This window comes from Gorilla gorilla, chromosome X, assembly GCF_029281585.2.
Source record: "Gorilla gorilla gorilla isolate KB3781 chromosome X, NHGRI_mGorGor1-v2.1_pri, whole genome shotgun sequence".
NCBI classification, from domain to species: Eukaryota; Metazoa; Chordata; class Mammalia; order Primates; family Hominidae; genus Gorilla; species Gorilla gorilla.
In genome coordinates, this window is record NC_073247.2 from 22,595,874 (window position 1) to 22,618,391 (window position 22,518).

Sequence of the window (22,518 nt, forward strand, 5' to 3'; positions counted from 1 at the left end):
TTGGTATCTGGAATAATTATTGATAAATAGGGTAATCCTTTTAAAAAGAGCATCCCAACTGTTCTGTTCTCAGAAGGAAGCACTTTTTCAAAACACATTCTCCAAAGGCACTGTTTTATCCCCTTTTCCCAATCACGAGCTGGTCTTGTGCTGCCAGATGTTGACTCAGAGATGAGGGAACATGTCGGTGGCCACTCTTTTGGGGGAAAGGTAGAAAAGGTGAAGGGGGAAAATAACTGGAGAATGTAAGAAGGCCTTTGTTGCCATCATTAACAGTCAGTCCAAAGGAGGTTGAAGGATGCTGGGGAAGTGGATGGGTGGGGAAAGAGACAGATGTAAGCCACGAAGTCATACACAGATCAGTACTCACTGGGGATACTTGGCCAGCTTTGGTTTGGCTGTGAATCCAATGGGCATATGATTTGTTCATTCAACAAATATTTCTTAAGTTCTTTCTACATCTGGGGAAGTGGTCTAGGCATTTGAGATCCATCAGTGAAAAACAAAAGCAAAACAAAACAAAGATCCCAGCCCTTGTGGAGCTCCAGTGGGAGATTCAGACCAAAAAAAAAAAAGAAATCCTAAAGATAAAAATAAATTATATAGTGTGCTAGTGGGTGATAAGTGCTATGGAAACAAGAAAAAAGAATAAAACAGTTAATAGGGACTCGGAGTCCAGGGTGTGAGAACCTTTTGCAATTTTAAATTGGCTTTCTAGAGGGGGCATTTTGGAAGTGGTATTGGTGCATACATTTGACAAGGTGGAGAAGCTGGCCATGCAGATATCCCAGGAAAGAGCATTCCAGGCTGAGGGAACAACCATTGCAAAGAGCCTAAGGTGGGAAGATTACCTGTAGAGTTTGAAGGACAGCAAGAAGTCCAGAATTGCTGGAGCCCAGTGAGTGTATGTGTGTGAGAGAGGAGGGGCTCGGGGTAGGGGATGAGGAGGGACAGAGAAAAAGGGGAGAGGGAAGTGGGCAGTAATAGTTGAGGTAAGAAAGATCAAAGGATAAGGGATCTAGGGTCTTGTTGGTCCTTGCAGGAGCGCAACTTTAGCTTGACGGAGAATGGGGAGCTTTTACATATTTCAGATCAGACAAGTAGCCTTATGTGATCTACGTTAAAACACACACACACACACACACACACACACACACACACACACACACACAAAACATCTTTTTGTCTGGTATGTTGAGAATAGATTATGGCATAAAAATAAAAGATTTCTAAATATATTGCCTTATATGAAAAGGTTGCGATGAGACTCCAATGCAAAAAAAAGCTTTAAAAATTATAAAGCACAGTGCAGACCCAAACTATAATTATTTTACAAACAATAGAGTTCAAAAGCTAAGGTCCCTCTCGCCCCTTCCGATCCTTGAGTAGTAACTGCGTTCATGCAATTAAACTAGCCTGTTTAATAGAAGCTGCAGGAAAACTGATAACTATGTATTCAAAAAATGTAATTTTATGCCTGAGTTTTAAGTCATTTAGATTTTGCAGATTGCTATTTATTTTATGTTCAGTTTTTGAAATAAATGCTTTAAAAAAAACGCTTTAGTACTAGGCTTGAATACTGAAGACTTTAAATATAACAACAGACCAGGAGAGGAGCAGAAGTGTGGGAACTTTAAACCTATTTCTTTCTTAATCCCCTCGGAGAGCTAGACTGGAACACTGGCTGGATCTTCCAACATTTCTGGGGGTGCTCTCTGTTCTTTGCGGTGGCCCTGCCGCCAGGTGAACGCTGCCGGTGGGAGAGCACACACTTAGTGCGGCCAGCTGACCTTCACAGTCTGGGGGGAAATTTTAAAGGATTGTGGAGAAGAGGCCTTGAGACTTCAAGAGGAAGAAGAAAAAGGGGCCCAATGAAGCCTGAGCCTCCCAGGAGGTAGAACTGAGTTAATGAACAGGGCTGATTATCCAAGGTAATTATGTAAAAGAGAAGGCTAGGAGGAGTTCTAGATGGCTGCAACTTGGAGTTTACTCTGCCTAAGGTGAGTGTTTATGTTTCTGTGTTTTTGCTTCTCCGGCAAGGTTTTGTTTTTTTTCTTCCCTGTTCGCTTCACCCAAGGCTCAGTGTGCAAAAGCAGCTCGCTCTGCGTGGCAGACCCCATTCTAATCCTTCTCTTTCCTTAGATTCTGAGCCCGGTTAGAATTAGCCTCCGCATCACGGGCTCCTGGGACCCTCTGCTCTATGATCCTCGAGGAGGGAGCAGCTGTGTTCATCCCCCTACCCGCAAATGCCTCCGGTTCTTATTTGGCAGACACTCCCGCGGTGCTGCTGTCCAAAGACACACCTTCCCAGCCAGCCCAGTGGTCACGTCTCGCCCCAGCGATTCGGGAGAAGCAGTGGGAACTCTGCGCTCCCCGAATCGAGCCCGCTGCGCCCGGCATCTCCCTTCCCTTCCCCTTGACAAACGACCCAACCTCAATCATCCCTGCTCCTTCCGAACGCTAGTTTTGTTTACGGAGCAAACCGAGGCTTTGAGCAACCTGCGGTTGCTCGGCTCTCCTTCGGCTTGGGGAGGGAGGGGTAGCGTTCACAGTTCTCCAGTGTGCCATAGACTGTTAGACCAGATCCTTCAGATCTAGAGGCACACGCAGTGGGTGACAGGAGAGTGCCCCCTCCCCCCGGGCGGGTGGGGGTGGGGAGAGGAGCAGGGACTCGGCTTGGAGAAGGAGGCAGGGAGGCAGCTGCAGTGCTGCGAGGGGTGCGTGCGCGTGTGCCCAGCTCGCCTGCCGTCTCCCGGCTCCGTCTGCGCTCCTCGGTGCGTGGGGCACGAGGGTCCCAGGGCCGGGAAGCCAGAGCAGCACCTCTCGCCCAGGCCTCGCTTCCTCTGGACGCCCGGCAGTCCCCGGGGCTAGAGCGCACGGGGCGGGGCGCGAGACCCGGGCCGCGCTCCCCGCCCCCGCCTCTCGCGCCCTGCCTGGCTCCCTCTCCATTGAGTTTTCCTGCCTCGGGTGCCTATCAATGGTCCTGCTCGGGGATGCACACGCAGCTCGCGGCCGGAGGGGGGTAGCAGCCGCCGCCTCCAGGTGCAGGTTCTCTCCGGCCGCCGCCGCCACCCGCTGTCGCCGCGACTCGAGCCCCGGGCGCACTGAGGTCTTGGCCATGGGGCTGCGGAGGCTGCTGTTACTGGCGTGAGAAGGGGCGACGGAGTTGTCGCGCTCGGGGGTCCCCAGCTGCCTGCATGGATGTCTTCAGCTTTGTGAAGATTGCAAAGCTTTCGAGGTAGGGGCTGCGCGGGTTCCGTTTGCACCCAGGGCCGCTGCCGCGGGCAACTTGGTGCCTTATTTTTCGGGAGGCTGGGTAGAGGCAAAAGCTGGAAAGCGCGACGGGGCTTAAGACAAACGAAGTGGCCGGGGGCTTCCACATTCAACTTATTTCTCACTGGCTGCTGAGGCTTGTGTAGCGGCGGGTGTAGACCACACACAGAGAGGTACATACATGCCCTCACCAACACACCGATATTCACGACAGTTTGTTTTCCCTAAGGAAAAGCCCCAGCGGTGTTTGGGGTCCCATGTATAATTCAGGGCTAAGAGAAGATGGTTGTAATTGCTACTGCTAGGGAAACCCAGAAGTGCTTGGAGCTTGGGTGCCTGCCTTCCAAGCTGCAAAGACCAAAAGTGCCGCCTTCCCCCAACTCCTAAATTACACCTCCACACCTCCACAAAGTCAGCTCCTAGATTGACCAGGTGCTCCCAACGGTAACCTAGATGGCGAAGTCATGTAGATAGAAGAGAAAGACTTTAAGCCTTTTTTTTTTTGGGGGGGTAACTATATTCTTAAGCCTCGAAAGATTTAGAAATTTTCTTCTAAGTGGCCATGTTGTTAAAACAGTAGCTAAAACTAAATCATCGATTCAGACATTTTTGGGTAGTACTGATAAAAGAGGAACATTTCCACGCTTGGGCCGCCTAAGTGTTGCCTGGCCAGAGCACTCCTCCAGGTCTTCTGCCCTGCCTATGCTTCCAAAGTCTTCGTTTGAGCCACAGAGTAAGGTTTGTGCTGCTTGCTATGTGGCATTAATTGGGAAGAGCCCAATAGGAGTGGTCTTAGAAAACCATGCCCAACCTTCTCTGCCCCTGGAGCTCTTTATAGCAGCTACCACCAGGACGTAGGAGGTAGACAGTTGGGTTTTTCCAGGATGTAGCTTAAAAACTTACTTGCAATATGGACAGAATAATCGCAGGTTTTCCTTCATTCCTGAGTGTCAGAGTGAGATGTGTTGATTGCATCAGGCAGGGATGAGCAGCTTCCAATAGTCAGAGGTAGAAACGTATGTTGACTTTGCTTTATTAAATTACATTAGACCACTTCAGAAAGGTTATGTTTGGATGTTGCCATTCTCTCCGACATCTACAGGTCTTTGTTCTGCCTGCCCATCTCCACCTTCCCTTTCTACTAACGTGGGTCAGTCTTCATGCCACTAGCAGATTTCCCCAGGCACAGAGGCCCAGTGCAGCTTACTCTAAGTAGACTGGAGATACGCAGTTGATGGGTAAATACCTGTGTCTTAGAGCAGCTCAGGAAGAGGTGTTGTCCTGCAGATCAGAAGACTGATGTGTTAAGCAGTGGATGATTGTGGTGTGGCAAATTGTTTGCTTTCAAGCTGATCTCATAGAGGGCCATTGCTTCACACCACTATTCTATTAACTTCCTGCATGCTTCTGCCTAGGGCTAGTTTCTAAACAGCTGTCAAATATTGAACCATGGTTGGGAAGCAGCTGTGTGCAAGTTTAGAGGCTAAGTGGTACCCTCCGTGTGATGGACAGAGATACTGCTAAAGGGAAAGGGAAGTTCAAACAATAGTATAGTTCAAAGTAACCAGGATACTTTTTGGTGGCCTCAGATGCTAAAAACAGTTTAACAAGACATCTAGAGCCTCGATTTAGTCCTTAAACTTAGGAACTTTGGAGAGGACAGTGTCATGTGTCAGTGAAAAGATGTTTCATATTCTTTTTACTAAATTCTAGGATGCCTACATGATATTCACAAATCTGAGTTTTTGCAAAACTCAAGCAAGGCTGTGGGGAGAGTGGTATCTTATTTTAAAGAGAGTTTAAAATTTAGTAAATGAGTGTGAGTTTCACTTTCTATCCTTAATGTGATCCAGTAGAGTGTTTATTCTAAAGACAGAAGGTGCAAATGTTCTGAGCTGATGTGCCGATTAAGAAATCTTCCATCCATAGAATTCTTCTTTTTCTTTAGTGTGAGCCCGAGGATGGTCCCCATGCTGAGATAGAAGTACCTTTAGAGGGTCATCAGCATGTAAAAACACATGTTTGCAGTTGCTTGTTTCTGCCTTGGGAGGAAGAAAGTCTTGTATGTGTTTTAAACACTGTTACAGAAATCAAGTTCTTTTCTCAAAGGTGAAGTATGAAAGTGCTTATACTGCAGGATTTTCCTGATTTCAGAATGGATAATCTTCCTAAAGGATTTAGCTTTGATCAGCATGGTTACTTCAGTGCTTAAAATTCTCTTGGTTTAGAGGCAAACACATGTAGTTACCCTGGGTACCTGGCCTTACCTTTGGTTCCTACAAACTTGAGTTTCTAAATGTTAATTCAGAAGGCATATCTTGGAAGTGATATTTGCTTAGTGTCCTATCTGTGAGTAAAGACAGTGTAATTACAGAGAATTCCAAGAGAATATTATTCGACACTGGAATAAATAAACTGCATATTTTGACTTTTTAGAGTGTCTACATTTAACTATTCGTTTCCAGAATCTATGCCCTTTTAATCGTGGGAAAAATCAGAATTGACATTGCCCCTCAATAACCCAGTACCATTAAAAAAAAATTGCTGCCAAGTGTTGGAATTGCTGGTAAGTAGTTGGCACCCTTTACATCATCAGTTAGAGTTATGACCCTTGATTGCATCCTTCGTGGGTGGCACAGTGTGTCATGGTTCTATCTGAAGATGGTTTTTCCCGTTCTTCTAATTTTCTGGTTCTTAAACTGCTTGATAGTTTACATGCAGTTTTACTTCACTGTTTCCTTGGTAACAGTTCTATATTATTTTCCATCCTTGTAGATGAGAGCATTACAGATGATTGCCTTATAAACCAGTAATAGTATAAAAACAGGCATATATTTTTATTGTTACTGCTCTTTGTATTGACTATTTTATTTGTAAAGCAGATGCATTCTTTCAAATGTTTATAGAAGAATGCAGTCCGGTAGAAAAACATACGATTATGCCCCTTTTGCCAGAGGGAGATGATTTGAGATCCAAAACTCGTAGGGATGTTATTAAATTGAGTGATATGTTCATAGATTGAGTCCCTGATTTGACTTCTTTTCTTTAAGCGAAATGGTAGACTTGATGATAATGATTGAGTCCCCACTGTTGATATGATGATTTCTTATAGTAGTAGGTAAATTTGGGGGATGCTTTATTTTGCATTTTCTTATAGTTGCATGGGTTATTTTACGGTATATAGCGGTGACTAATATCAGAATGCTAATTAGAATGCTAATTTTCTTACAAGTATCTTATATTTGAGGAAAAATACAAAATACATATGTATAGTTTCCTTAGATTTTTATGTCAAGTCCATTTACATACTACTAAACTTCTGTCTTTTACCTTTATCTTATTCAGAATTAAATATTTCCCAGGGAAAAGGGGAAGTTAAAGAAGTAATGCAAAAGGTCAGGGTTTTTCCCATATCGGCTATTTTTACTGAGTAATTGTATTAATATTGCTGATAATAGTGAGCTCTGGAGGCTAGCAATGAAAAAACCCCAAAGACTCTGGATTTGAATTTTATTAAAAATGCTACTTGCTCATCTTCTGAATCCTTTCTAAGTTCTGCTGATTTTTGTGACTGTCAGGAGGTGAAATGATGAACAGTTTCGTAACAGAACTAGATTCCTGTTTTAGGAATATTTAACTCTAGTTTCCCAAGAATTGCTAGTTTGAAGCTGTGAGAGTCTAGTCGCTCGCAGTTCTGGGAAGAAGGCGTCTAGGTCAGGCTTTGTACCATTTCAAGCATCTCTCTCTCTCTCTCTTATTGTCTGGGGCAAGTGAGTTTCACCTTCTTGCTATCAGAATTTGGTACAGACTGACAGCTGCAGTGAAACTTACTTGTACTTTAAATGCATGACCTGGAAAGTCTCACTTTCTGCTTATGGTCCTTCCAGCTGTTCATTCTCTCCCTTTACATACACATACACTGTTCAACTTTAGTACTTTGTTATTTCATTTGAGGTTAACCGTGGAAGTTTAGCTGTAAGAGAATGTACATTATTGGTGAACTAGAAATGTATCTTTAAGGAATGAACTTGAAACCACTGGTTTCACACTTGGCTCAATAAGAAAACTCAAGACCGTTTAAAATCTTTGTTTAAGCATACCGTCCTGAAATCTACCACTGTTACCATCAAATGATCTTTAATCTTGAAAGCTAATCATAGCAGGAAAAGAAAATCATGAATAGGCTAAAACAGGGGTTGGCATACTGTGGCCTATGAGCCAAATCTGGCTTGCTGACTGTTATGGCATAGCCTGTGAGCAAAGAATGGTTTCTTTATTTTCAAATGGTTCAAAAATATCAAAAAAAGAATAATATGAAATTAAAATTTCAGTGTCCATAAATAAAGTTTTATTGGAACACATGTCCATTCATTTATGTGTTATCTATGGCTGCATTTGCCTGACAACAGCAAAGTTGAATAGATGCCACAGAGACCTTATGGCCTACAAAGCCTAAAATATTTACTCTCTGGCTCTTTACAGAAAAAGTTAGCTGACCCCTGGGTTGAACAATGCCTTTTTCCTGTTTTCTCTTCTTTATCATTAGCAGCACACATGTGGGCACACACATGTCACATCGAGCATATTATAATAAATACTTGAATTCACTGACCCCTGGGTTAAACAATGCCTTTTCCTGTTTTCTCTTCTTTATCATTATCAGCACACATGTGGGCACACACGTCAAATTGAGCATATTATAATAAATACTTGAATTCACTAATGCACATTACCAATTAATATAGACCTTATCTTTATTGAAACTTCTGATCTCAAATTACTTCTTGAACTGTTGGAAACTGACCATTAGAAGTGGACATAATTGTCCTACTAATTTGTTGGACTTGGAAAAATTATGCATGCTTATTCTTTGGTCACTAAGTTGGCCTGATATTTTTGGGGAGCTGGAGAGTTGCTTGTTAAGGTGATGTTTGCCTTCCATAAATATCCAGTTCAAAATGGATGGAAAAAAATGGGTAATACTACTTGTATAGCCTCAACCAATGTGTGCTGGTGAACTGATAATCAAGTCAACAGGAGAATGCCTAGTGTTTCCTTACAGTACACTTGAGCCATCTGGTCCTAATGGCTAATGACCTTCACTAATCTGTTTCCAAATGGAAATAAAACCAGATAAGTGGATTTAGTTGTAGTCAGAGGAATGGAGGTAGGCTGTATCAATTTGGAGTTGAGTTTAATCTAACTTTCCTATGATTTGACTGAGAGCATTATAATGAGAAATCATAGACTACCTTTAGTTCTTTACAGCAAAAACATATATCAAAAGTATGCTGCCTTGCTTCTGAGTAATTTAGGTCATTATGTACTTAAGCTCTGAAAATTATCTTGAAGAAATCTAAGCCTTAGTTTTAGATAACAAAGTTAACATTCCCATTTTTTTTTTCCTGGCAGAGATGAGAAGGGTTTTCTGCCAGAACTGTTCCTTCAGAAATATATTTTCAAGTATGGTTTACAGAATTTGGCATAAGATAAATAGTCTATACTAAATAATTAGTGAGTGAAGTCATATACAATTCATTCTAACATTTGTTGCAAACAAATTGTCATATTTGTTTAGCTGAACAATTACCGTGTCAGTACTTCTTTATTGAATATAACGGAATACAATGTACATGTTAAAAGTAAATAGCCTGCTCTTGGACTTGGTCTCAGAGAATAAACTTTTATTTCTGTTTTTACATTTGAAGTATATATATATAATATATATAAAATATATAATATATATAAAATATATAATATATATAATATATATAAAATATATAATATATATAATATATATATTATATATATTTGGTGATTGATGGTTAAAAAGTCATCAACTTGTATTTCTAAGGAGTCTCTGTTTTACTGCTTTAAGCTCAATAAGCAAAGTTATGATGATATTGAAATGGGTTTTTATAGATGTCAGTAAGTTTTTATTTTAGAAAGTCTTTTTTGAAAGCTAGGAAAACACAATCATTTCTATGAAAGAAATGTTTCCAAAGTTTGAAAATGAAAAGTAATTTCCCTGCAATTACAATTTACTATAGGGTTTTAATTTTTATTTTGGTTATTTTTTATAGGCTTCACAAGTTTTATGAGATTTGCTTAATTGAAAATAAGAACATGATTACCTGACAAAGATGAGGTTCAAAGAAAGCAGTAGGCAAAAGTTCATAAAATTAATGGTAAAATTTTCCTAATGAATGTAGGAATGAGTGTATTTTTCTATTCAACTGGCACAGTTATTTATCTGGTCAGAGACTGGTGTGGGGGAGAACATGCGGCCATCTGGCTAATTCAAGGCTGTTGTATTGATTCAACATTGGATCACATACTGACCATGGTGATTTTACAATGGTTCCTGTAACTGGAGTCCTGGATATTTGTCTCTTTTGAAATTCACGATCCAAGTCACCAGTCTTTACCCTAGTACAGGAGCGGTTAGCAGTCTCAGCTATACAGTGGTGGAGTCTGGAATTAGTTTTGGTGTAAATCCCAAACATGCCCAACTGAATTGTGGCTCAGGGCGATGTCCTGCTTCATGGCCTAGGGCCGGGGCTGGCAAACTTAACCTATCTGATGTGTTTACTTATTTTAGAAAGCTTTATGACCATTTTTATAAATAAAGTTTTATTTAAACACAGCCATGCCCTTTTGTTTGTATACTATGGCTGCTCTTGGGAGAGTTGGATAGCTGTGACAGAAACCACATGGCTTGCAAAGCCTAAAATATTTACTCTCTGTCCTTTACATGGGTATTTTACTGTTCTTCTTTGATCTCTCTGCCCAGTACTCAAATTTCCCTTTGGGGCAGTCTGGGTGTCAGCCTTCTTTACTAGCAGGGGGAAGGATGGATATGGTTGGAGGTTCACCCTGAACACAGTCACCCTTGCCAGCCCCGCTCTGGGGGACTTAAACTGTCAGCACTTACAATACCACTTGTAGGTTAACCTAGAAGCTTTGTAAAGTGCAAATTGGATCCTCCCTGTCCCCTCCGTCTACATACTTTTGAGGGCAAAATCCATATTCTTTATCCTTACCCTTTTGGGTTTGGCCTGATTCACTTGGTTCCTTTGAGAACCATATTTCTCGGGCTGGGCGCGGTGGCTCACGCCAGTAATCCCAGCACTTTGGGAGGCTGAGGCAGACGGATCACAAGGTCAGGAGATCGAGACCATCCTGGCTAACACGGTCAAACCCCGTCTCTACTAAAAATACAAAAAAATTAGCCGGGCGTGGTGGCGGGCGCTTGTAGTCTCAGCTACTTGGGAGGCTGAGGCAGGAGAATAACTTGAATCTGGGAGGCGAAGCTTGCAGTGAGCTGAGATAGCGCCACTGCACTCCAACCTGGGCAACAGAACGAGACTCTGTCTCAAAAAAAAAAGAAAAGAAAAAGAGAACCATATTTCTCTGAACTTGTTATTCCTCCTTTCCAGCCTTAACTTCCTACTCAACACCAAACACACACGTGTATACACACACATACAGAGACACACACACACACACATCTACCCCTAACCCTGTTGAATTTTTTAGAAGTCCTAAAAAGTGCCACACCCTGAGCCTTTGCATAAACTCTTCATTTTGGCTGGAACAATCTTTATCTTGCCTCCTTTACACCTGAAAAATTCCCATCTGTCTTTTATATTTCAGCTTTTCATCTAAGGTTGTTCCATGTCACCTTCTCCAACCTCCCAATCCTGGGTTAAATAGCTCGACTGACATCTTTTATTAGTGAAGATAATTTCACTGCTTTAACAGATTAATCCCTCAATTTTTGTGGCCCATTTCTTGTTTGCTTGATACACAAAACAGGCATTCCTGATGGTGCGGGGGAGCTCTGATATGCTCAGCCATTCTGAGAACCTGTAAGATAGGACTATCTCATCTTCAGTATGCTATGGAAGGTTTCCTGCACATCAGTGTTCAGCTGACAGATGAGGGGAGAGAATGGTAGAAGACTGGGTGACAGGTTTTTATGGGCTATGCCCAGAATTAAAGTATACCATTCTACCCTCATTCCATTAGGCAGAACTCTGACCCTATGTAACTGTGAGGCAAGCTGGGAAGTTTAGTGCCACTGTGTACCCTATCTGTGCTGGACATGTCATGCCCTGCTCTTTTCACAACATTTCTTCATTGTGTGGTAGATTGTAATTTTGTTCCCAATTCTTAAATCTTCCCTGAATCCAAGCCTTTTCCATGTGACATTATAGTTCTACTTCCTAGAGGTAGAGGGTACCTCTTTGCCCCATTGCTGTTGGGCTTGGCCAAGTAACTTGCTTTGGCCAGTGGAATATGGACAGAAGTCACAGGGTATCTGTTTTGGTACAAGTTTTTGGTAGGAGAATGCCCTTGAGATATTGTACGTTTCTAAAAAAGAATGTAAAAAAGCAAAAAGCTCTTAACATTGCTATATGAAGAATGGCCTAGTTTAACCTGTTGGTCCTAGAAGCTAGATTCACATGGCAAACCTGTGAGCACCATCAGGCAAACCTGTGAGCATGAAAACAGATGCTTATTCTTGTATGACACTGTGTTATGCAGCATTGTTGTGGCAATGGCTGACTGGTATAGACTGTATTATAATTGAGTCCAGTTTTGATCTGTGTCTCATTTATGAACTCTTCAAGGGCAAATCCCCTGGCATTAAACCTCCTTGGTTCATAGTAGCTTTAAGGATACCTTGTTTCATTGCACTCTGGTTTATTGGTGCTTTATAGATACTGCACTTTCTACAAATTGAAGGTTTGTGCCAACTCCACATCAAGCAATCTATCAGCACCATTTTTTCAACAGCATGTGCTCATTTCGTGTTTCTGTGTCGTATTTTTCATTATTATTATTATATCTGTTATGGTGATGTGTGATCAGTAATCTTTGATGTTACTATTGGAATTGTTTGATGTTACTATTGCAATTGTTTTGGGCTGTCATGAACCACACATATAAGATGGCAAACTTAATTGATAAATGTTGTGTGTGTTCTGACTACTGTACCAACTAGCCATTCCCTCATGTCTGTCCCTTTCCTCAGGCTCCCCTATTCCTTGAGACATAACAATATTGAAATCAGGCCAATTAATAACCCTACAGTAGCCTTCAAGTGTTCAAGTTAAGGGAAGAGTTGTACATCTCTTACTTTAAATTGAAAGCCAGAAATAATTAAGTTTGGTACGGAAGGCATGTTGAAAGCTGAGATAGGCCAAAAACTAGACCTCTTGTGCCAAACAGTTCGCCAAACTGTGACTACAAAGGAAAAGCTCTTGAAGGAAATTAAAAGTGCTACTCCGGGAAACACACAAACGATAAGAAAGTGAAACAGCCTTATTACTGATATGGAGAAAGTTTGAGTGGTCTGGATAGAAGATCAAACCAGCCACAACATTCCGTTAAGCCAAAGCCTAATCCAGAGCAAGACTCTAACTCTCTTAAATTCTGTGAAGGCTGAGAAAAGTGAGGAAGCTGCAGATAAAACGTTTGAAGCTAGCAGGGATTGGTTTGTGAGGCTTAAGGAAAGATGCTGTCTCCATAACATGAAAGTACAAGGTAAAGCGGCAAGTGCTAATGGAGAAGCGGCAGCAAATTATCCAGAAGACCTAGCTAAGATCACTGATGAAGATGACTACACTAAACCGCAGATTTTCAGTGTAGACTAACCTTCAATTGGAAGAAGATGCCATCTAGGACTTTCATAGCTAGAGAAGAAAAGTCAATGCCTGGCTTCAAAGCTTGAAAGGACAGGCTGACTCTCTTTTTTGGAGTTAATGCAGCTGGCGACTTTAAGTTAAGGCTAATGCTCATTTGCCATTCCACAACTTCTAGAGCCCTTAAGAATTATGCTAACTCTACTCTGCTTGTGCTCTAGGAATGGAACAACAAAGCCTGGATGACAGTACATCTGTTTACAGCATGGTTTACTGAATATTTTAAGCACACTGTTGAGACTTATGTTCAGGAAAAATAGATTCCTTTCAAAATATTACTGCCCATTGACAATGTACCTGGTCACCCAAGTGCTCTGAGGGAGATGTACAAGGAGACTAATATTGTTTTCATGCCTGTTAACACAAAATTTGTTCTGCAGCCCAGTGATCAATGAGTAATTTTGACTTCCAAGTCTCATTATTTAAGGAATTTGGCTGATCTGAAGGTAGTGAGTTATCTCAATTGATTGTTCGCAGTCAGTTAGAGATTGAATTTCTTGTTCTACTCTTTTCCACATTCTCACTACTACACATGACTAGTTTTAAAAAAAGAGATATATTTTGTATGGTTATAGCTGCTATAGAGAGTGATTCCTCTGATGAATTTGGGCAAAGTAAATGGCAAACCTTCTGGAAAGGATTCACCATTCTAGATGCCATTAAGAACATTGATGACTTATGGGAGGATGTCAAAATGTCATTAACAGGAGTTTAGAAGAAGTTGATTCCAACCCTCATAGATGACTTTGAGGGGTTCAAGACTTCAGTGCAGGAAGTAACTGCAGATGTTGTGGAAATAGCAAGAGAGCTAGACTTAGTGGAGCCTTAAGATGGGACTGAATTGCTGCAATCTCATCATCAAACTTGAATGGATTAAGGGTTGCTTCTTATGGATGAGCAAATAAAGTGGTTTCTTGAGATAGATTCTACTCCTGGTGAAGGTGCTGTGAGTATTGTTGAAATAAAAACAATGAATTTAGAATATGACACAAACTTAGTTGATAAAGAAGCAGCAGGGTGTGAGAGGATTGACTCCAATTTTGAAAGAAGTTCTGTGAGTAAAATACTATCAAACAGCATCACATGCTACAGAGAAATCTTTCATGAAAGAGTCAGTCAACACAGCAAACTTCATTGTTGTCTTATTTTGAAACATTGCCACAGCCACCCCAGCCTTCAGCAACCACCACCTTGATGAGTCAGCACCCATCAACATGGAGGCAAGACCCTCCACCAGCAGAAATATGACGACTCACTAAAGGCTTAGATGATCATTAGCATATTTTTAACAATAAAGTATTTATAAACTAAGGTATGCCATTGTTCTTTTAGACATAATGCTATTTCACACTTAATAAACTACAATATAGTATAAATGTAACTTTTATATGCACTGGGAAACCAAAAAAATTATGTGACTCATTTTATTGCAATATTAGCTTTATTGCAGTAGTCTGGAACCAAACCTGCAATATCTCTGAGGTATGTCTGTACTGAGTAAATATTTGGTGAATTGTGAATGAATCGGAGTGAAACCATACTGTATTCCACGTGATGTCCAATACTGATTATCACAGGTATGCCTGCTTCTGTACGTCATTCATCAGATTGCACTGCTCCCTCCGATTTTTAGGATCTGCTGTCACTGCTGATTTATTGTAGCCATTTTACCCTTGGCAGTGAACTGTTCCCTACCTCTACAGCTTGGGACCCAGCCCTATATCTGGGCCCATATCCTCTGATTCTCATATTTCTTTTCTTTCCTTTCCTTCTAGTCCTGAAAGTCCTAGTCTTCTCTAATTATATACATTTTGTCTTTAGTGCCAGGAGAGAATTGTAGGTAATATTGTAAAATAGATATAAAGTTTAAAGAAAATAGAAGGCTAAGTGATATCATTGCTGATAGAATTTCAAGTATTTATGTATCTTTTCTTTATATGCTCTATATTTTAAAAACTTTTTACAATAAAAGCATCCTACTTTTACAATCAGAAAAAAAAATCTTTAAGTATTGTAAAATATTACTGTTCAGGAAAAACAGATTCCTTTCAAAATATTACTGCCCATTGACAATGTACCTGGTCACCCAAGTGCTCTGAGGGAGATGTACAAAGAGACTAAATATTGTTTTCATGCCAGTTAAGTATTGTAAAATACTTAAAGATTTGATCATGGGAGTTTTTTTTGTACTTAATGTGATATTAAAGAACTTATGATCAGGTATTTTGCATATAGTATATTGGGAAAATGAAGTTTTAAAAAACCCAAAAGTGAAATACTATACTAAGTGAAAGGCATTGTCTTGCTAAAATATATGTATTTGACCCAGAGTTAGTTTTTTATCGCTCTTTTGAAATGTCACACTGAATGAACAAATTTTAAGAAAAGGGCCTATGAGAATTTTGCTTAAAAATTAAAATATAGCACTACCTGTGAAAAAGCAGAAGGAAATGCTCTATGCAGTGATATAGAAATATCTCTGAATACGTTTATTGTTAAGTGAAAATAGTAAGGTTAAAAAATCTTTAAAAAGATGAGGGAGATGGAACATATATTTTTTCTTGTATTTGCATCACAATGGCTGGAAGGATACACAAAAAATAACAGTACTTAACTCTGTAAAGTGGTAGTTCAGAGGGTTATACGTGAGGGGGTGGGGTGCACAAGGACATGAGTGGTTCTCCATGTCCCATCTACACTTTACATTTTTATTTTATTTTTATTTTAAATGGTAGGTATATATTACCAAGTAAAAAATAAACTTGAATTTCAAAAATGCTAAAAGAATACCCGTATAAATTCAAGAGTCCAAACAACAATATCCACAAATTCTTCAAATATTTTTCGGATTGTGAAAGTGGATACCTTTATTGTAAAAAGTTTTGAATATATAGAATGTATTTAAAAAGATATATAAATGTTTGAAATTCTATCAGCAATGATATCGTCAGTTAGCCTTCTATTTTCTTTAAATTTTATAACTGTTTTACAGTTAACATAAATACACTATTCTATCCTTAAGTTTTTACAAAATATTTTGTTCCCATATTATTAAACCTTCTTTATAAATATAAAATTAACAGCTACATGTACCACAATTTACTTAATGATTTCCTATTTATTAACATTTAGGTTGTTTCCAGTGTTTTGCTTTGGATAACAATGTGATGAATATGTTTACAGCTAAGTCTTTGGATTTCATGGGCAGATTTTTTTCTTATGGCATCAAAAATAGTATACTGAGTATTTCAAAACCCATAAAAGACAGGAGGTAATCTGAGATGCCATTAAAATGATATTCAAATTTTATGCTAAAATTGTGGGCATTCTAGTTCCTCAAAGGTATTGAACTTGACAAGCAGCATTTGTCACAGGAGTTAACCCAGTGACAAGACTTGAAGTACTTAGTGATGGGGAAAGCTTGAGTAATGGTAGTTGGAACTTCAGGTGGATTTGAGCAAGTTGGGCCTCTGTCTTCTTATTTGTAAAATAGGAAAATTATGCAATATTCCCTCTGAAGTTAATTATATTTCAACAATTCCATTGTTTTACCATATAATGGGCAAATTCAAAGAAATTCATCTATGAGAACCTAGATTAAAATAGTTTGCAACACTATGCAGCTGTAAGAATAAAGAACAAGGAAACACTTTATGCAGTGATATATAATGGTCTCCAGGACATATTTATTAAGTGAAAATAGTAAGACTCACAAAAGTAAATATGCTTATATTTACATAAAAATACTGAAAGGATCTATAAGAAACTAATAAAAATGGTATCAGAATGGGGGGGTAATGAAGAAGAAAATCTATTTAGACAACAGAAAGAAGTTTGGGTAAATATGATTTCCCAAAATGTGATAAAATGTTGAAAAATCAACCCCGGAGAAAATATAAATTGCTAACTCAGACAGTTTTAACTTGAATTTCTTAGTTTTCTCTATTTTGAATGAATGAAACACAAGAGATAGTTTAATATATTAAAGATATGTATTATACAAGTATAATAAAAATTTCAGATCTATAAAATTTTAATGATAACTTTTACTAGCAAATTAAGATAAAGCTGGAAGATCATATCATTATAAAAATGATCTGTTACTTTTTGCATAGAATTTAGTATTCTGAAGCAATTTTTTTTCATTTTTAATATCAAGATAAGGTTTTCTCTGATGGGGATATAAACAGAAAAATATTTTTATGTTCACCACCTTTCAACCAGGAAAGCTTATACATTTTATAACTTAAATTTTATTAATTGTTGACAGCAATCTTCAAAATGTTACCCTCTGATGATCTTCTGTTCACCAAAGGGGACAACTTGATGTTTTTTAGAGAACCACATTCCAGGGATGTATTGATGGATGTTTCCTTTAGGATTGTAATTTGATTATGATGCCATTAGTTCATAATTTGGCTTTCCGGTTGAGGTCATGTTGACAGGCTGAAGAATAGAGTGTTTAAGTAAGCTGATGAAACACGCATAGGAGGCAATAAAGCATCTAATCCTTCTCTACTGGTTAGTGCCTTACTTTATCTCCCTTTCATTCCGATGTGGTCAGGTAAACTCCATAAACTTTCATTTATTTAGAATATAGTCATGTGTTAAAAAAGGCTAGCTATTATAGGTATATGTGCTAACATTTTTTAAAGATCATCTGAATGCAAGAACATATATGCATAACACTATACTGGACATAATTCATAGTTTTATTGCTGGCCTACAAGTCATTTCAGATTTTTTTCTGTGTCCTAGAGTTGGCAAACCATAGCCTGTGGGCCAAATTCAGTCGGTTTCCTGTGTTTGTGTTAAGCTAAGAATGGTTTTTACATTTGTAAATGGTTCCCAAAAATCAAGAAGAGAATAATATTTCATGACACATGAAAATTATATGAAATTCAAATGTCACTGTCCAGAAATAAAGTTGTCTTTGGAACATAGCCATCCCCATTCATTTATGTATTGTCTACAGTTAAAACAGTAGAACTGAGTGGTTGCTACAGAGACCATATGGCCTACAAAGCCTGAAATATCTGCCCTTTGCAGAAAGTTTTCTGGCCCTGGTCCTATGTCATCAAATATCATCAAGTGATTCTTGTTGGAGACAGAGGGAATTACAAATGAATATGTAGATACAGATTTAGATATATACATATTTTTACCTTTAGATAATACAACTTTGCACTTACAGATGTTTCTCTGTATAAATGTTCCCACTGTAAAGAGTTCTTTCTCTTCTCAAATAGTCATTAAACAATTTGAATAGGAATTGTGTTTTAAATATTTATATTCTCCTGCCATGCTCACTTTCTTTCCCACAAAGGAGATGTAATAGCCCACACTTGCTATGCAGGAAATGATTAAAAGCAAACTGATAATAAATTGCGTTCCCTTTTGTCCACTGGTTGCTCTGCTGAGACAAGTGGATCCTTTGAAGGGAAGTGTGGAAACCACACTGGAAAAGTTGGCTTACTTCAGAGGAGAGACGAAATAGAAGGGGATGTAGCCTCCTAGCCCTGCCCTTCCAGGTTATCCAGCTGCTACCTGCTTCCGTGGGAGTGGATGTCAACACACTACTACAACATGGGTCATTTATTTAGAGACACCTATACTTAGTAGGACATGTATACCCTAAATAGCTACTATGTTTTAAGTGAAAAATGTCATCCTCAGTATACTTTCTTACTTTGAGTTTATCAGGACATTTTAGCTGCAAGTAAATCAATGCTTGATTAAAGGGGCTTAAACAAAATATTCCTAGATATATGTGATTCCTGGATTGGGCTTCATGGACTCAGTGAAGTCAACAACAATCCAGGTGTTTTCTCTCTTCCTGCTCCATCAGCCTCAGGCTTTGTCACCTCATGGGTGTAATGTGGTTGCCACAGCTTCAGGCATCACGTCATCATATGACTGGGTTCAGAGGCATGAAGCAGGGGTGGCCAGAGCACTGTGAGCATTCTCTTTGTGAGGCTCTTTCTTTTAATCCTGGAGGGACATCTTTTCTAGAAGCTAGAATTTTCCCTTAGAGAATCTCATTGCTCAAAATGGGTCACATGGTCACACCTAGCAAAGGGCAATGAAATGGTCTTCTCTGGCTCACCTTCACAGAGGCCCAAACACTCAGAATCAGGGTTCTAGCAGCATGGAGGAAGAAGGGAAGAGGAGTTGAGAAAGTAATCAACCTGCTGTTCTTCTTTAATAATTTCATTTTTATTCAGAGATACACTTGGAGAACAACAACAAGGCTATTGATTGCAGAAGAAAAACATCCATCTGAATATCATACCCATATTCTGGTAGAAATATATTATCCTTATTGCTTTATGACCAAATTGAAAGTATATTCATTAAAATGCTGTCAGCAGCAAGTAATAGAAAACACAACAAAAAATACATTAAAGAGGAGGACAATTTTTTTTATCTCACATAAGAAATCCAGAGGGCCATTTTAGGGTTGGTAAACTTGATTCAAGGTGTCTGGGTTTTTTATCTCACATAAGAAATCCAGAGGGCCACTTTAGGGTTGGTAAACTTGATTCAAGGTGTCTGGGTTTTGACATCTTTTTGATGTGCCATGTCAGCACGTTGGCTGAACCTCTTATCATTGTAGAATGGCTGCAATAGTTCCAGGTAGCATATCCTCACAAAAAAAAAAAAAAAAAGACCAAAGGTAAGGAGAGGCAAGCAGGGTATGTTTTGTCCATGCCTCTTTTTTTGAGAGGGTGGAGAATTTTCTCAGAAACTTCATAGCAGAGTTCCCCAATCTTTCATTGTCCAGAATTACACCATGTTCCATGTATTTCCTAAACCTACCCAGTAAGAGGAATTGACATGGCTAGTTTAGACTTGCAGACATCAGCAAACTGTGATCTGCAAGCAAATCCAGCCCACCACCTGTTTTTTTTAAAATAAAGTTTTATTAGAACACAGCCATCCCTATTCATCTACATATAAATTTATGGCTGCTTTTGCAATAAAATTACTGAGTTGAGTAGTTGCAAGTGAGACTATATGGCACATAAAGCTTAAACTATTTACTATCTGGCCCTTTACAGCAAAAGTTTGCCAACCTCTGTTTAAGAGTCCCAGTGATTCTCAGCTGGAGGACAGATGTTGTGAAATGCCCTTGGGGTGTTTTAATTGTTTATAATGATGGGGTGGAGGTCCTATTGGCATATAGTGGGAAGGGGCCAGAGATTCTAAACATCCTAACGTGAGTAAAACAGTTTTACATTATGAAAAGTTGTCCCTCTCAAAATAGTAGTGGTCCCTCATTGACAAACACTGGATGCTATCAACTAGGGTCTATTTCTAGTGTGAGAGAGGGCTGCAGCTCTCCCTACCTCTGTTGCACTGCCAGCCCAGCAAATGGCCATCTGATACCTCTGCAAAATTGAGACGCTGGGAGGAAAGAAGGAGGGGAAATGACTGTTGGTTAGGCAACCAAGAGCGCTGGCTCTGGAGAGCAGAGAGGATTTTCTGAATTGATATCTCAAAAGGGGTGGTTATATGGGTACCTAATAATTATGGACTGATTCATCGGCTGGTGACAGTGGTTGCCCTAATGGGGAACAGCTCAAAATGCTGAAGTTTTACACAAGTGGGAAATGTGCTTCTCTGTGTTCCATATACTGCAGACTTTGAGTTCACAAGAACTGAAAAGGTCTTTTCATGCTTTTCTGTAATGAACAAATTATCTTCAACAAGCATGTACTAATCATGTGATTGAAAGTAAGTTTATAAAGATAATACACAATTAAGTAATTGAAAATAATTTTCTTGGTGTTTATGAGGAAACCAATTAAATTCTTAGACAACTTTGTTGTTCAGGTATCATGTTGAAATCATGCATTTACAATCATGCATTTCTTCTTCCTAAGCATTTTCTGACTGATTGATTAAGGTATAATAGTTCATAATAAAAATGTCTCAGCTACTGTTTTTTCCATATCTACAGCCATAACCACAATAAATGAAGGCATGAGAATAGGTATGAGATATATACTGAATATTCCCACAAATGGGCAGGTATAGATGCTCACATGTTAAATGAATCAGATGTTTGATGATTGTAGTACTCTGATTTATTTGACCAAAACCCACAGTAAGAAATTTGTCTTGCATTGTTACCCAGTCCACATATATAACATGTGTGTGTGCATGCACCCACATGCACAATTAAAACAGAAATTCCACAAAATATTGAGTTTGATAAAACCTGATTGTTTCATTTTATCCTTTTTTATATTCTGCTTATTATAGCCTATTGAAGTGGTTTCAGGACCCACATCCCCCAGTAATTTGCTGCCCATGTTTGAAAAACACGAGGGTTGTGGATGTGTGATTTGTTCCCCTTCTGGGAACTCTTCCCTCTTCTTCCTGGAACATCACTTTTTTTTTTTTCCTTTGGGGACTTCTCCTTCTCCAGGTCAACCATACCTCATATACCCCAGTGGCTACTGATCATCAGACTTCAGGACCCAGGCTGAGCCAGTGAGAGCTTGGCCCCAGCGTTTTATGAACTTGAGTTGACAAAGAAAGGCTTTGTTCCTCTATGGTGACAAGCCTTTAGGAATGTAAGTCCAGAGCTCCCCGTAACCACAGGTGTCAGTTCCAGGGACCTCTGCCCGAGAGCTAGCATCTACTGAGAGGCTGGGTGAAAGGAGCGTTTGGGGCTCTGGATCCAGCCCTGTCAGAAGCCAGTATACCTTGGTGGGTTTACTTGTACATGCTGTTTTATTTTTTCTTAATTTATTCCAAGATGGTCTCTGTCCTGAAAGGGCTCTAAGTCACATACATTAACCAGTACACAAATGGTTAGCCCTGGCAATGACCATATATTGATTCCATGATAGGATTTGATTGGCAAAGAATCTTCTCTTGCATCTGGAGTGGCCTAAGCTTTTTGAATGACACAGCCATTGCTTAGCTTAGTGAGTCAAGAGGTGTGAGTGTATTACAAGCTTATAGAAGATAAACTTACTGTGTATGTATTTGTGTGTTTGTGTGTATACACATGCTCATGTGTGTGTAGACAGAGAATGGGGAAATAAAAATCAGAAGAAAGGAGGGGGAAAAAGGAAACGTAGACAGGGAGAGATTTGTTGACAAAAATTGATATTATCATTACCCAAAAATTCCATTTCCTCCCAAATTCTGCCTGTATTCTTTTTAGCATCTGCAGAGATTTGACTCCTAAGACTTGAGAGTGTATTCCAATTGTAAATAAACAATTTATTGTTTGAATTAGAGGTTATCAGATTGGGCGGCAAGATGAGGATGTAGGTAGAGGTTCCCAGTAGTTGTAAACATCCTACCAGAAAAAAATCTTTGTCTCTCACTTGCCTAAATGAGTACAATTGACACTGTAGACACATTGGATCTTTGAGTCTCTAAAGTACCTTGTCCAAACTTCTGTCCTTACAACAGTAACACTTCTTATTTTTTTAAGACTGTTTGGTGATGCATAATATTCACGTAAAAAATCATAGATGTAGACTCAATGGATTTCCACAAACTGAATATATCT

The 22,518-nt window shown here is 39.4% G+C and overlaps 1 protein-coding gene across 6 annotated transcripts in view; it reads left to right on the forward strand.

Moving 5' to 3' along the window:
* The first annotated feature begins 1,627 nt into the window (after positions 1 to 1,627).
* The window catches only part of FRMPD4 (FERM and PDZ domain containing 4), a 602,496-nt gene continuing 581,605 nt past the window's right edge, over positions 1,628 to 22,518 (forward strand). For 2 of the 6 annotated variants that reach the window (XM_055376893.2, XM_019019843.4), the window contains exon 1: positions 2,588 to 3,238. Coding sequence is in view for 4 of the 6 variants with exons in the window: in XM_019019843.4 (XP_018875388.2) it covers positions 3,198 to 3,238 (41 nt within the window). In the remaining 2 variants the exon portion in view is untranslated. Of the gene's footprint in view, positions 2,001 to 2,584; positions 3,239 to 22,518 lie in introns of those variants that run through there. The other 4 variants (XM_055376894.2, XM_055376892.2, XM_031006115.3 and 1 more) reach the window with 4 other exon arrangements.